The sequence below is a fragment of the Echeneis naucrates genome, chromosome 16 (genome assembly GCF_900963305.1).
Source record: "Echeneis naucrates chromosome 16, fEcheNa1.1, whole genome shotgun sequence".
NCBI classification, from domain to species: domain Eukaryota; kingdom Metazoa; phylum Chordata; class Actinopteri; order Carangiformes; family Echeneidae; genus Echeneis; species Echeneis naucrates.
This window is the reverse complement of record NC_042526.1, coordinates 10,050,990-10,065,427: the sequence shown is the minus strand read 5'-3', so window position 1 is coordinate 10,065,427 and position 14,438 is coordinate 10,050,990. Positions and strand designations below refer to the sequence as shown.

Genomic DNA, 14,438 nt, shown 5'->3' with positions numbered 1-14,438 from the left:
CAAACCAGATTTTATTTTTACGTAAATATGGTGCTGTATATGTGGCCCTGGGAAACCCTTGGAATCTAATTCCAGTCAGGAGGGGACGGGAAATTTGGAATAAAAGCATCAAAACTGGAAACTTGTAGCTTTTTTTCTTGCCTTTCGCACCGTACCTGGTGTGATGGCCACCCCATTGCCATTAACAACCGGACTCTCTTCTTCCTCCTCCTCAGGCGGCTCCAGGCTGGCACGCTGCTCCATGTTACTGACTGATTGGTTCCTCTTTCGTTTGCCCTGGGCGCTGGGCCGGGCTCCGGGCAGTAGGGCCTCACTCACATTCAGAGGAGGGGCTGCAGGGGACGGCTCTGCTGGAGGTTTTGGTGTGCCGTAAAAGTTATCTGAAGGTAGACAGGCACAGCAGTGTTTGTGCTAGTGACTTTGTATGTGACTATCGCAGGTGATGTAACGCACGGTTTGTTAAGCAGAGATTAAGTTCAAGCACTTGTGGGAAACTGGGGCTTTGAATACATATCTTGGTTTTAAAATGACTCAACTAAGTAATGGGGGACTTTTTAAGGGAACCTATCATTTCCAATTAATCACCTTTGTGCATTTGCACACTGGTTGATGTTTCAAGACACCAAGACAGGTGCTAATAGTTTTCTGTCTGACAAACCCGACGGTAAACTTGAGCATCTGATCTGCATCATCCAGACTTTAATTTTCTAGAATTTACACTATTAATTTTAAAATCTATCTATCTATAAGGTGTCAATGCCAGAAATAAGAGGGGATGGGGTGTTGGCCTATCATACACCCTATAACACTCTTCTATAAGCAGCAGTCTTCCCTCCAAAGGAGGCACTACAGATATCTTGCAGTTAATTTACTGTTCACTCACTGCTGCTATCTGGACCAGAAATTCAAAGATAGCAGATAACCCCTCACAGTCTTCTCAAATATGACAATTTAGGCACAATAAAACAATTACAAATCCTAGTCATTTACAATACCTGTGTCTGCAATCATTTTTTGGAATCAGAGGGTAAAAGGCTATATCAACTTTGAGCATATTGTAATTGATTTGGCGTATGCAAACTATCGCCAATCATCCAGCACCTCAAAGAGGGGAGGAGAACTGCTGACTCTGGGCAGGGTTTTCATCAGGTTGTGAAAGGAGCAGCTCGGGGGAACCTTTCCCATATCCATGCCAGAGATTGCTGAGGTAGTCAAGAAGCTCCTTAGGTCCAAGGTCGCATGAGTAAGTCAAATTCACCCTGGATATTGTCTTTGTTTACACACCTCTTCATTACCATATTGAGAATAGAGATCGAGGACAGTGTCTGTGGACTGACACTGCAGAGAGCTTTTCCCCCCATTTAAAACAGACTGGAGTCTGCTGGGACTGGAGTTTGGTGTGAATTATCGGGGTATAAAAACTGACCAACCTCCCAGGAAAAGCCCCTGCCATGTGCTGGAAAAGACAAATGGAGCATCAGCAGCCCACTTTCATTCCAGCAGGATATACGGTAGACTGATATTAGGAAAGAACCGTCACATACGTGAAGCGTTACATGCACTGAATCGTGCACACATGCACTACAATGACCTTGAACAGTCCTCTGATGATACTATATGTTTCGCTTTCTTAATCTTTCTCCATGATTTTTAGTGTTTTCATCTCCCGTCTTTATTTTCAACAGTCTTATTTTATGTGCATCACAAAATGAGATTCTGCACCTATAATGCAGCCACAGAAAACCAAAAAGCCCAAAAAAATCACAAGTAAAATCTTCGTTAACATACAAAAAGGGAACACACACGGACATATATACATCCTTTACGCAGACACGTGCACACACATACAACTACCTAACAAATCTGATCCATCTATGATACAACAATTGTAGCAAAAGTTCCCACTTTGCTCAGTGAGGACTGACCCTCACCCAGAACTCACCTTCATAGGTTCCACTCTCTAACAGGGCTCCACTTTGCTCCAGTTCCATAAAACGCTCCACACTCACAAAGTTGTAGTCCACCCCAGGCACCTCCCCCTCCTTAGGCTGCCTGGTGGTACCTGCAGAAAAAGAGTCAGAGAGGAAGAGAGAGAAAGGGGGAGGGAGGGAGAGGTCATCAGAGCCAAATAGGGCACTTGAGAAGAAAAGGCAGGAAGAAAGAGAAAGAGCTTAGAAAAGGAATGGCCAGGAAAAGACGGCAGATTTGAGGCTACAAAGTGCATGGGAGGAAATGGGAGGGGAAAGGAAATGCAACAGAAGAGGCTGAATAAAGAGACATCACTTGTGATCGCCAAATCCATTCACACAATTGTGTGTGACTGACAGCCAGACACAGATAGACACAGCTAGAGAGGAGCTGCCAGAGCTGCTAAAACACCAAATCACCATCATTCAGCCTCTATAAGCCAATCTGGTGCTGTTTCAGTAAGCGAGTTCATCAATTTGACATTTTTACCAAGCACAACTCAAACCTCCTTACACAATACACAACATTGTGTTGACTGGATTGTTGTCAAAACTGCAGGACTGCAGAGGCGCTACATTAACATGCAGCAATTACAGCCTTCCTACATCAATGCTCTAGAGATCTCCATCGGCAGTGCAGCGTCAAAGCTCTGGTCTGTGATGGCAGCGATGGGAGTGTCGAGTTTAATGAGGTGCTGTGTTTGTGTCTCTGCCAAGTGGACTTTCAGCTCAGGCTCAGTCTGCTGGGGCTGATTCCTGTTCTCTGCTGATCATGCCTGAAAATAGTCATTGAACAAGTCTGTAAAAATGTAAGTCAGATTGGTCTGGCTGTATGGTTGTCAGATCTGACTTAAGTGTAAGATCTGTGCTCCATTAGTCTCAGTACACATGTCTATAAAAAGATATGAGCAGCTCTGACAAGGTTATAATAAACTAAAGGAACATTTCATATGTTCAGGTAAGAATGAAAAAAAAAAAAAAATACTAGTATCGTAATCCTAACTGTGAGTTCTGGGAAATTAAAGCAGATGACGGATATTCTGTTGAGACTACACGCAAACGCACACAGAAATATACATGAAATGCGTCCATATGCACGTACACTCAGTGAGAGGGAGGTAAGTCATCTTGTGCAATGCAGGGACTTGTAAGTCTCTCCGGAGTGTGATCTCTTAATCATTAGATCTCTATTGATCATCTGTCACTGCTTTCCTCCTGTAGTGCATCTAAACATTTACTACAGTATTTACTTCTCCAGTGGGAGCAGAAGTGTGATCTTAGCAACACATAATGAGCAAAGACGTGATCCCAGACCTTCAGACATCTATAGTCTGTCTGTATATTACACAGTCCAACACTGTCATGCCATGCAAAGAGGGTATGTGTTTGTGCTGATGATCCGTCCATGTGTCTGTATATGTGTTTATTTGTCTTTGTTACTCTGAATGGTGGTTAAGTGACCAAATTAATCCAATCTCCAAGCTGATCACATCTCAGTACAACACTTTAAATCTACCACACCGCAGGTACAAGACAGTCACATATATTTCAACTGGCTGTCATGCTCATCTCGAGCTATACAACCTACAAATGTCATACAAAAAGATGTCACACCATACAAACATCCCAGTGTAATCTCAGCATCATTCAGGATCTGCATCATATCTCATATTTCAGATTTTGTGTTTGTACAAGAACATCATCTTAAAGTTGTGCTTTGTTAATACTGAGCAAGTACCATTACTCAGCCACAAATACCAGTAAAGTGGCTTCAAATTTAGACAAATTATAGTGATTTACATACTAAAAGCGGAGAACTGAACACAGCTGCCAATATTTTGTTTATCTCAGCATTAACAGCTAGTCTGTCTTTGCTGTTACTTCACTAGTAAGTATCTTTTTCCCGTGTGCCACTGGAAATCCAAGTTGTTCGTTACACGCCATATGATATATTGCAAAACAACCGTGCTAGGGCAATTAAAGTCACTGGGTATAATTTTTGCCATTGACCCCTAAAATTTAAGAAGTTTAAGTGTAACACATTGTATTGTATACTGCATTAGGTGGGAGGGGGAGGAGTAGCAGGAAGAAAGAGGGATTGGAGAAGATGGGACACTAAAAAAAAAAAAAAAAAAAAAAAAAACCTGAATATTTATGGTTGTACATTTGTTGTTTATATATTTCAAACTGTGTGCTTTCTTTTACTGTTCTTGTCGGTGCTGTACCTGCTGGAACAACAATTTCCCTGACGGAGACCTCCCAAGGGATTAATAAAGTCTATCTTATCTTATCTTATCTTATCTTATCTTAAATTGTAAGATTTTACCAGGTAATTATTATTTATATTGTAAATCTACCAGTGTTCCTAGAAACTGGCTAGTCTCTCATATCTAATGCTTAAATTCCCTTGTTTTGTATTTATATTCCTGTGTGCAACCCTAACCCTTTCTATACGTTGCTTTAATGTGCAAATTTCCCCACTAAGGGAATAACAAAGGATTATCTTATCTTAAAACAATTCCAAAAGATGCAAGAATTTTTTGTCAGGTATAAAATGAAATAAAGTGCAGTCTTGAATAGAGTTGTAGAAAACAACAGCAGCATAAGGGAAATAAAAATACAAGACTAACCAAAATGAATAAATGATGGAACCGAGAAACAATACATAGCAAGATAAAAAGTTGAAATGTTGATGTTTATACACTATACACAATATTTTTATAGTGAGGTATGTATATGAAAGCATCATGTGATTGAAATGAGGCATGGTTAGACAGCAGCAGTCAAAACAGTGCATGATAGAACAGCTCTTGGCAGCGTAGCTAGCATACCTGGCTGTGGTAAGTGGCACAGGATATTCCCTGTGGTGCTATTGCAGAATTTAACCAGAAGCTGAGATGGGGTTTGGCGTGCTTGAGTCTCCTGTAAGAAAAGCCTCTGCTGTGCGTTCTTCGTCCAATGGGAGGTGTCGATGGGCCACATGAGATCTTGTTTGTGTGGATTTGCAGGAATTTGATGTTGACGGTACTATCTATCTCCTCAACGTTTATGTGGAGAGTGGGATGTATGGTCTTCCTGGTGAGGGATTTTTGTGGTGTTTCAGACTAAATTGTCAGCATGTCTAATCATTGTTGGATATAATCCCACTATAGTGGTGTCACTAGCAGACCTCCCCATTGTGTTGGACTAAGCACACAGCTCCACAGCTCACCTGCGTTGGAGATGAAAGCTGAAAATGTGCTGCTGTTCATTCTTACATTTTATGGTTTCTATGATGAGGACTGCAACAACCTATAGTTTGTATCCTAGTTTTTAGGGGAGTGTAGTATTAAAGTGGTGCAAAGCCAACAAACAGCATCTTGGAATATGTTTAATTTCTCCAGGTGAGACATTACTGGTACTTGCTTGCCATTGTTGCATTTTCAGAGGTTATACAAGATCCATTGACCAGATTGTCCTCAGGACAGACTGGAGACTACAGTCAGTTGTAATTATTGAGCGGTGAGACAGACAAGGTCTAGCTGGAAAACTTGCTAATATAAGCAGAAAAAAAGAACCATTGGAGTCCATAGTGGGCTGAAAAATGCACTTCGATGCTGAACTCATAAAATCACCCCATAGACTGGCAAAGGAACAGCTGTTAATGCTAATGATGGCTACAATAGCAAAACCTACAAATAGCTCAATTAAAGCTGACGAAAACAGCCTGTAATAGGGAGAAAGGAAAGATGTTGGTGAACAGTCTCAGCTACCTCATCAACAGTTACCTCTCCTCATGTTATGAGGGTCTGTTGCTTTCAAAGAGTCCAATAATATGCAGCTTGTACCTGTGGCCTTCTGATGCCTGGCTTCAGTTCTTTCTCGTCACTCCTGTCCTGTAGGCAGCAGCTTGTTTCCTGAGCAGAGACCATACATTTCTGTCCAAACACTATTTCTGGTTTTGGTAGTTAATGGATAAGGCATACAGAAGTCCCTGTGTGAACACATCCCAGTCTGTCTTCAAAGCACTCCTGCTTCCTCACGACAGAATATGTAGAGAAGCCTATGTAAAGACACTTCACAAACCGCTAACTCACGGCCCACTCCGTGGACTACACTGCACACAAAACTAAAAATATGAATCATGAAGAGCTCCGTCCATTGCATGTGCAGTGTTACTCTGAATACTGCAGCAGCTCAGCCAGCCAGGCTGGGCTGGTCGTCTTCCTATGGGTACAGCTATTGATCTGTTAGATCAGAGTGAAATTATTCTGCTGCCCACACCAGAGTAGGCACAGCCAGCTGGAATACTGATGACCTGCTGATGGCCTTCTCCCACTGCTTCCCTCACTGGACACACCAATCGAGCCAAGAGAGACGCACAGAGAGCCTTGTTGGATCTGAGCTGGGAATATTGATCGCCTATTTGGCCTTGAGATAGGCCGACCGTTTCTTTTCTTTCTTCCTTTTCACACGTTTCTACTTAGAGCGATTTAGCACCTTACCTGTGTTGCTCCCTCCCCCGTTGCTCCTCCTCCTTCCCCTTTACTGTTATCAATAACCAATAACTAACTGTGAAGTAGACCTTAAAAAGTGCCATTATTGACACAGCCCCCAGCAAAATCCATTTTCTGTTCCATGTACCCCATTTCGTCTTTTCTTGGTCTTTATCTATCTTTAAACATAGCAAGTTCCTTTTTTCTTATTCTAGAAAGCTCTCAGGTAGATGCTAAAACTGATAAAAATTCATTTTATAATTGATGAAGTCTTGCGGAAGAAGCATTAAATGTCTTCAGTTCAGTTCATATTTTGTCCACTGGCCACACAAACTCCTAAGCAGAGCGTTAATAAATTAAGTGGGCAAAGCAGGACAAGCTGCACAGGTGTTCAAATTAAAGAAATTGCAGACTGCACTGAGGGTAGACAGCAACACTTCCTCTGAGCGAACAGCACTGCTGCTGTTGACTATTGATTGGATGTCGTGCTCTCACTAGTAAAGGATAAAGTCGGCCATGAGCCAAAAAAGGTTGTTTTTTTTTGCATTGGAATCAGCCAGTGTACCCAAACCTCTCAGCGGTGACACTGCGAAGTGGAAGGATGAGGGCCATAGAGATTTATGGCTTAAATAACTTAAACCTACAATCGCCCAGAAAAGCTTCGGACCTTGTATTTTAAGGTTTAAGATGTTTGCTGCCTAAAAAACCCAGATGACTGAGCACTACGGAATATTTTCACATTAGTGGGGATGAGTGAGAGAGAGAAATTATGTAGACACATAACAAGGAAAGTCCATTTGAAGCTGAAGCTAAAATAGCTGATACACTGAAATAACTCTGCTGGGCGTCAGACGATAACAGGGCAAAGACCTTTGCTAAATAATAGAGTGGTAGAAGTGTGGTAAAAACAGAGACAACCAGCAAAAGACAGGAACAGAGAAGGAGACAGTGGGAGGAGAGAAAGAATGATTGGTTAACTCCACCATGCATCCACAGAAGCATATGGATGAGTTTGAGTCAGTGTACATGTATGCATACACGTTTGTATAATAAGAAAGGAAGTCACAAGAGGCGGAAGCAGAGCGGGTTAGACTCAGAGCTATAAAAAGACTATCAATTGACTGATTATAATAATAAAGAGTGGGGGAAGGTGGTCACATGATACTGTCTGCCTTGAGTATGGATACGTGTACACGTGTACGTGGAGATGAATGTGAACCAACCATCTGTTTCACATTAAATATTAAAAGTTGAGGGTATAAACAAGAGCTATAAATATAAATACAGAGATCGATATCCTTACATCCCCAGAATTTTTGAGACTCAAATTACTCAACTCAAAAACAGGAATACATGTCTGTCCGGTCTGAGCCTCCAGCTCTGTGTACTGATCTGTTTGTCTCTGAAACCCCTCTTGGATTCAGCATCATCATCCATCAGAGCCATCAGGTTGCTTTGGGAGCTGGAGCGATTTGTTAGGCCAAGATAACACCAAATCAACCAGTAACTAAAAACATGCTCTAAAAGGTGAGCAGGTGTGATATTTTTCACATTAATCAATTTGGGGTTTACCATGAAAGAGGATTCAAGCAGACAAGTTCAGATTTGTCAGCTCACCTGTATCCAGAGCGTAGTGTAAGTCAAACCGACAGGGGAACTGCAGCAGGAAGCGGAAAGCGAAACATTACTTTTCTGAATATGTATCTTCTTAGCTGAAGTGAGGCTTGCTAATGTCCCTATATTTTGTGCATCTGAAGCAGACAGATGCAAAAGCCTTTACTTGATACCAGTAAAGATCTCAAGGGTTCCACAATTTTTAATATTTCACAAGAAAAGAGCATGAAATGATGCATTAAAGTGTTTCTATTCAATCTAATTGTGCAGCCATAAAAACATATTTGATATTGAAGTTACCCAAGTGGGAATATAATGGGAACATTGGATATCAGGACACAGTATCGCAACCATACCAGACAAAAAAAATAAAAATAAATAAATAAATAATCCAAACCACTGTCCTCAAAAACTTGAACTTGTTTACCCAGAATCCTTTTCAACACAGAGCAAGCAAAGCGCCATGGCAGCATGACAGGAGAGAGGAGTATGAAAACAGTTTGTTTCTTGCACTACACACAGCACAGCTGCTGTCTTATCTATTTACTGTCTCAGTCTCACATCTATCATTTATATATCTATCTTTTTCGCTATCTGTCTGAGTACTTCTCCATTACCTTCTCTCTCTTATCCCCAGTTTACCTCATTACCCTTCCATCCATTTGTTCCTCTGGTGGCTATTTTCCGACATTCTTTTGTTTCTCCTTAAAGCTGTCTAACACTTAGGTCTCTCATGTCTCATTCACTCTCACTGTCCTCCTCCCTCCTTCTCCTTTGTGGGCAGTCGTGAGGTGTGACAGCAGGTCTGTAGAACACACACACACACACAGGCATCTTTATTTACACTACAAAGCCCAGGCTACAGATGCAGCATTGCAACATGGCAACACCCTGACAGGAGCGTCTGCTGCCACGACAACACGTCTGTACCTGGCAACACAGCCTTGCCATGGTAACAAGCTGCAACATCTACATTCTACATCTACATAACGTTCGAAAAACAACATTTATGGCTGATAAGGCACTGCTGTTCTTCGTGTGTTGTATGGGTTAGAGTCTCATTGGTGTTCTGTTTAAGCCATTTTGCTCTGCAGAGCTGCAGGTCTGTACTTCTCACTGCTTTGCACTTGATCAATCAATTACTTTCACAGCTTGGCCACTGAGAGCTCACACCTGGTTAGCTTGGAGTAATTCATATGGCATATAAGTAGACAGGTTTAACTCCAACGTGCTAGAAGGACTGGGGGCCTTGGGTGGCCAATGTAAATCCCTTTTGGGCCTGAAGAATGCTCTGCCTCCACAGATTTTGTCTACTTGTAGCCAGAAGTAACAGTGCGTGTGGGCTGATTGTGAGACTGAGCTGCTCGCTCAATTATAGACGCACAGAGCTAAAGAGTGAGAGGCAGGCTGGTGTAAAACAAGGCAGAACTGTGGTTTAGCATGGTCACCCTGCACAAATGTAGGTTTGGTTTACCAACCATCCAAATTCCCTGCGAATGGAAAGCTGAATGCTTGTCCCTACATTTCAGCCCAAACTATCAACTTTAAACGTGCCTGAAAGGCATCTCACCTCACAGCCCCTTTCAGATGGGATAGGGTCCAGCCCGTTGCAGTATTTATACTAGGGTTTAGTTTACAGGTACGTGGCTTTAGCTTTATATTCAACCTCTTTGCCAGGAAATAAATAAGGGTATTTTCCAAAATACCTAACGGTCCCTTACCTGTAACATTACATGAGAGTTAAAAAGTCTTAATTTTGTGTTTGGTCAAGTGCTTGATTGGTTAATTGACAGTTTGGATTTAAGATTACTTTAGCCACTTATTCACTATGCCAGATGTTTTCAGAATATCTGTTCATAAGCAATTCATGACTGGCATATTGACTGATTGGTGTTATCTCCCAGAGGTATCTGAGAGAATCCTTTAAGGATTTTGTGAGCTATAATTGTCATGGTGGACAGCAGTGTCAGAAGTTTAAATGACATATTTAGTGTGCTTGAACATTTGTAATTCGGGGCCTTTTACTGAAACCAGCAGAGAAACGCAATGATTAAAGAAAAGTATGATAAATATGCCTACAAATAAAACTCCCAAAAAAATAAAAAGTGCTTAACTACAGAGTTAATTCCAGTTTAAAAATAGTAACTGCAACTTGTTTGGATTTTCCCCCTTAATGTATCTGTCTGGTCCACTCGCATTTTCAAACACATCTGTGTTGTTCAGTGATCTGCGTCTGGTGAATTCGGTGCCTGGGTGACATTGAGAAATTACCCCTGTACTGAGGTGTTTACTGTGGTGATGGAAATCAACCTTGATAGGCTGAACAGCACCTTCATTAGTCTGCAGAGCTGACTGCCACAGGACGACTGTGTGGGTCGTGATGTTGCACACAGAGCTTGTATCTAGTGTGTGCTGTGAGGTATGTGGAGCTGTGTGTGTGTATGTGTTTGTGTGGAGAAATAAAGCCCAACCAGAGTAAACAATCAGGCTCTCTGAGGTGTCAGCACTCACTAACCATCACAGGATGAACTGCTCACCAAGCACCTGGCTCATCGCTGCACATTACCCTGATCTTAGAAGTACCACACACAGAGGTGTGGTGTGAAGGAGGAAAGGAGGGTGAGGTGATGAAGAGGTAAAACTAGACACAGGAACACAAACACAGAACAGACGACTTCATAAGAGCCTCGTTTTGTGATTAGTTGTTGAGTAATTGCACACCAAGAAGAAGAAAAAAAGAAATGAGGTGACAGAGCTGAACACAGAAAGCACTTTCCAAACACAACCAATACATTAATCATGTTCACTACTTGCTATTTTCATATCATAAAATTGATATCATTCCCTTGCAGTTTCTTTCATCTGTGGAGCAACATTAATCCAGTGTGCCAATCAAACTACAGGGAGCACAGAACCACATCAAAGCATGTCTGCCAGCCCTTTAACAAGAGCAAGCCAGCAGCCAAATCACCCCTTTAAGGAGAGAGTCCCTGGGGGATGATGTATTTCTCTCTAACATATTGAGGCAAGCACACAACCTCCAAAGAGAATGACGTGTAACACTCCCATTATTCATTTATCAGCTTGGCCTATTAAATCTCAGCACAAACAGAATAATCAATGCAACATAAAAAAAAACCAAACCAAAAACATACATACCCATACGTTCCTGTGCATTCATACCATGTTTGTGTGCAAACACACAGCGATACAGATATCCTCCACTGAAACAAACACAAACACACATACACACAGGGGATTCATTTTATCTTTCTCAACAGATCCAACCATTATCATCACAACAAACATCCTCCAATTACTCATCACTCCTCCTCCTTCCTCTTCACCTTATCATTATCAGTAATAGAACCAAATTAAGGGTAAAGCCCCCTCACATCCAATAATAATTCAATTCAATAAGAAAAGCACACTTGATTCAACAGTGAAATCCTAAAGAACATGCCTCAACATCAACACCAGAAATCTAACCCACATTCTTGGTTTAATTTTTTAATTTTTTGGATATAACAAAGATGTTTTTGAGATTTTTTCATGGCTAGACAAACATTTTAGATGTACATTTTGTCCCATTGTATATATTTGTATAAAAAAGAGGGGTGGGAAAGGGGAATCTCACATGAAACATATTGAATTAATGATCAACTTCATATGAAGAAGTCAATTATCTCCATCACTACGCAACACCCTAGCCAAGCTGTGACAACAATGTGTCTCCTGTCGGCCTGGGCAGAAGGGGGAGAGAGAGACGATGGGGCCCACTGAAACAAACAGTTTCATTCCAGGCTGTCTGCCCCGACTCGGCCCATTGGCTCCTGAGCCAGGAAGTCAATCCAATTGTACAAGCAGCAGGCAGGGCCACTCATCAGATTGCACACAGGCATAACACAATAATTTTAAATTTAACTTTGTTACAACAAGACATTGGCATCCATGTTGTCTGTGCCAAACAGTCACAGTTTGAATGGATACAGGTACCAGAAGCATCATCCCTCAGCTGGCAGACACAGTTTTACTGCTGGTAGCCTTGTTCCTTTGTTTAAAAAAAGATTTTTATATATATATATATATATATATATATATATATAGACAAATTCCCACATTCAATGAAGAAAGACATTTTTAATAATTTAAATAAATATTGGTCAGAAAAATAATTATTTCAAAAGGACTCAAACACCAGCACTAAGCTATGCAATAAATCATTTTCTTCGATTCATTAACAACAAATACAGTCATTGCACAAATGTTAGAACTGTCTAATTCATTGTAATTAAAACTGAGTCACCAGCAGCTACTCCATTTGTGGCCTTCTGCAGGACTAATTTCAAATTGTAGATTAATCATATCCAAACCTTTATACGGCAACATGTTTAATTTCTGTGAACACTTTGGTTGTACCGCATTCAGACAGAACACCATGTAAAAATTAAAAGTCAATTATCACAGAGAAAAATTGCTGATTGTAGACTGACCAGTCACAGCAGCTTCTGAATGAAACATCTTTGTGGTGTCAGTTCTACAACAGACAACAAATAAGAGAATTTTCAACCCATCTGGTAAAAAAAATAATAAAAACTTATTTGTATCGTTTATTTCATAATTTCTATTTATAATGTAGCATATTTTGTATGTATAGTATGTAAACCATCCATTTTGTGGTATAAAAAAAACAAATTTTTCTCTTTCAAGTCAACAGAAGAAAGGCAAAATTCATCTCTCCCTATCCCTGATTTCCATCAATCATGAACACCTAATTTTAGTGAATTCACAGGCAGTGGTCTGAGATCCACAGCTTTATGCCAACCTGTTTAAAGCTCCCTGGTCATTTTGATCTTTTGGACCATGAAATGCTGTTGTATTAATTGTATGGTGGTGCATAGAGATGTACAAAGTATTTTGCAGTGGAACTGAACACTGAAAAATGCTTGCAGCATCAATGCTGTGAAACCAGAACTGTATATTAGAGCCTCCTGTATGCATCAGTGTTAAGAGGTGTCCTCACATCATCAAGAAAGTCATCTTCATTACATCTATCATTATAAACAACATCCATCAGCACTACCACCACCACAAGCCTAAACATCTTGGCAATGTCCCTCATCAGCTTCTTCATGTTCTCCTCCTGTGTTGGCTCCAGAGGAGGATTCCCTGGTGCTGGTTACAAAGCTGCGGGGCAGCATGCGGACAGAGCAGAGGATGTGAAGTGACAGAAGCTGCATGTATTTATAGTCTATCTGAGTAGAGAAACGTGCGGCTCACGGTCGGTGCTATTTATAGAGCCTTTTACTGATGCCTCTGAGTGTAGGAGAGGAGATGTTTCTCTGGGGAATGACTTACGAGTCTCCTTCATATCTCCCTCTACCCCAATTCAGTGCACGTATGCCCTTCTACTCCGTGTATCTGCTCAGATCATCCCTCCATCCTCTTCCCATCTTTTTGCATCAACTCGCCTTCTCAGTTTCCATCCTCTGCCTGTTCTCTTCTTCACTCCCCACCTCTCCCCTGCTGTCTTTACTTCACTCCTGTCTTGTGCATTTGTCCTTCTTGCAAAGGCTCTGTATTCTTTACTTATGTCCACATCTACCATCCCCCTCCCTGTGTCTGCCTAGAGAACCCACCTTTTGGTTTCTCTCTATTATCCAGATTTTCTCGCCCTTCAGGTCCATTGATATCAAAAAGCCACTGACACTGTTTATATGCAGAATGAGACCATCTAAAACTCTCCAGATTTCTCAACAGCATGTGTTTTGCCAAAAACTCTGACTAATTTTGTGGTCAAATGAATCAAAATGGTGCTGCCTTTTTTTTTACTCTGAACCTTAAGAGGTTAGTTAGGCTGTCCAGTAGTGACAATTTCATCTGATCTTTCAACTTCTAAACTGTGATGACTATCCCAAGTTTTATTTCCCATACAACTCTCCCAAATCACTTTCTCTTGATTTTCTTCTGCTTGACACATTTTGCAACAATTGATTCACTCTTGCACGATCTGCTCTTTTATTTTTTATTTTTTTAATCAGTCAGCATTGGTCCATCTCCTGAGATGTGTGTGAATATTCTTTAAGCGTCAGTCCAACTAGTTTTTGGTAAGTGTACTTGTTGAAGTGGGAATGCATGTGGAAAACAAACCTGCAGATAAGTAAATATTCACATGCAAATGCAGAGGCAAACACAAAGACACACATAGCAGACAGCCTGGAGGCAACAATACAACTGTAATAATGCCAGATGACAAATTATCAAAATTGAATTCCTATTCTTTTGGAGGGAAGAGCAGCCAATCCTTGAGAGGAATGATGTAACAGAATGCAGGAGTTGATGTCAGCATATAAGCCTTCTAGCTGTATGAACACACACACTC

At 41.1% G+C, this 14,438-nt stretch overlaps 1 protein-coding gene across 1 annotated transcript in view; it reads right to left on the bottom strand.

The window, feature by feature from the left end:
- magi2b (membrane associated guanylate kinase, WW and PDZ domain containing 2b) overlaps positions 1-14,438 on the bottom strand; it is a 69,312-nt gene that overhangs the window by 32,166 nt on the left and 22,708 nt on the right. The window contains exons 3-4 of the mRNA XM_029522422.1: positions 1,943-2,062; positions 156-380 (exon numbers count right to left, since the gene is read on the bottom strand). Coding sequence (XP_029378282.1) covers positions 156-380; positions 1,943-2,062 — 345 coding nt within the window. The remainder of the gene's footprint in view (positions 1-155; positions 381-1,942; positions 2,063-14,438) is intronic.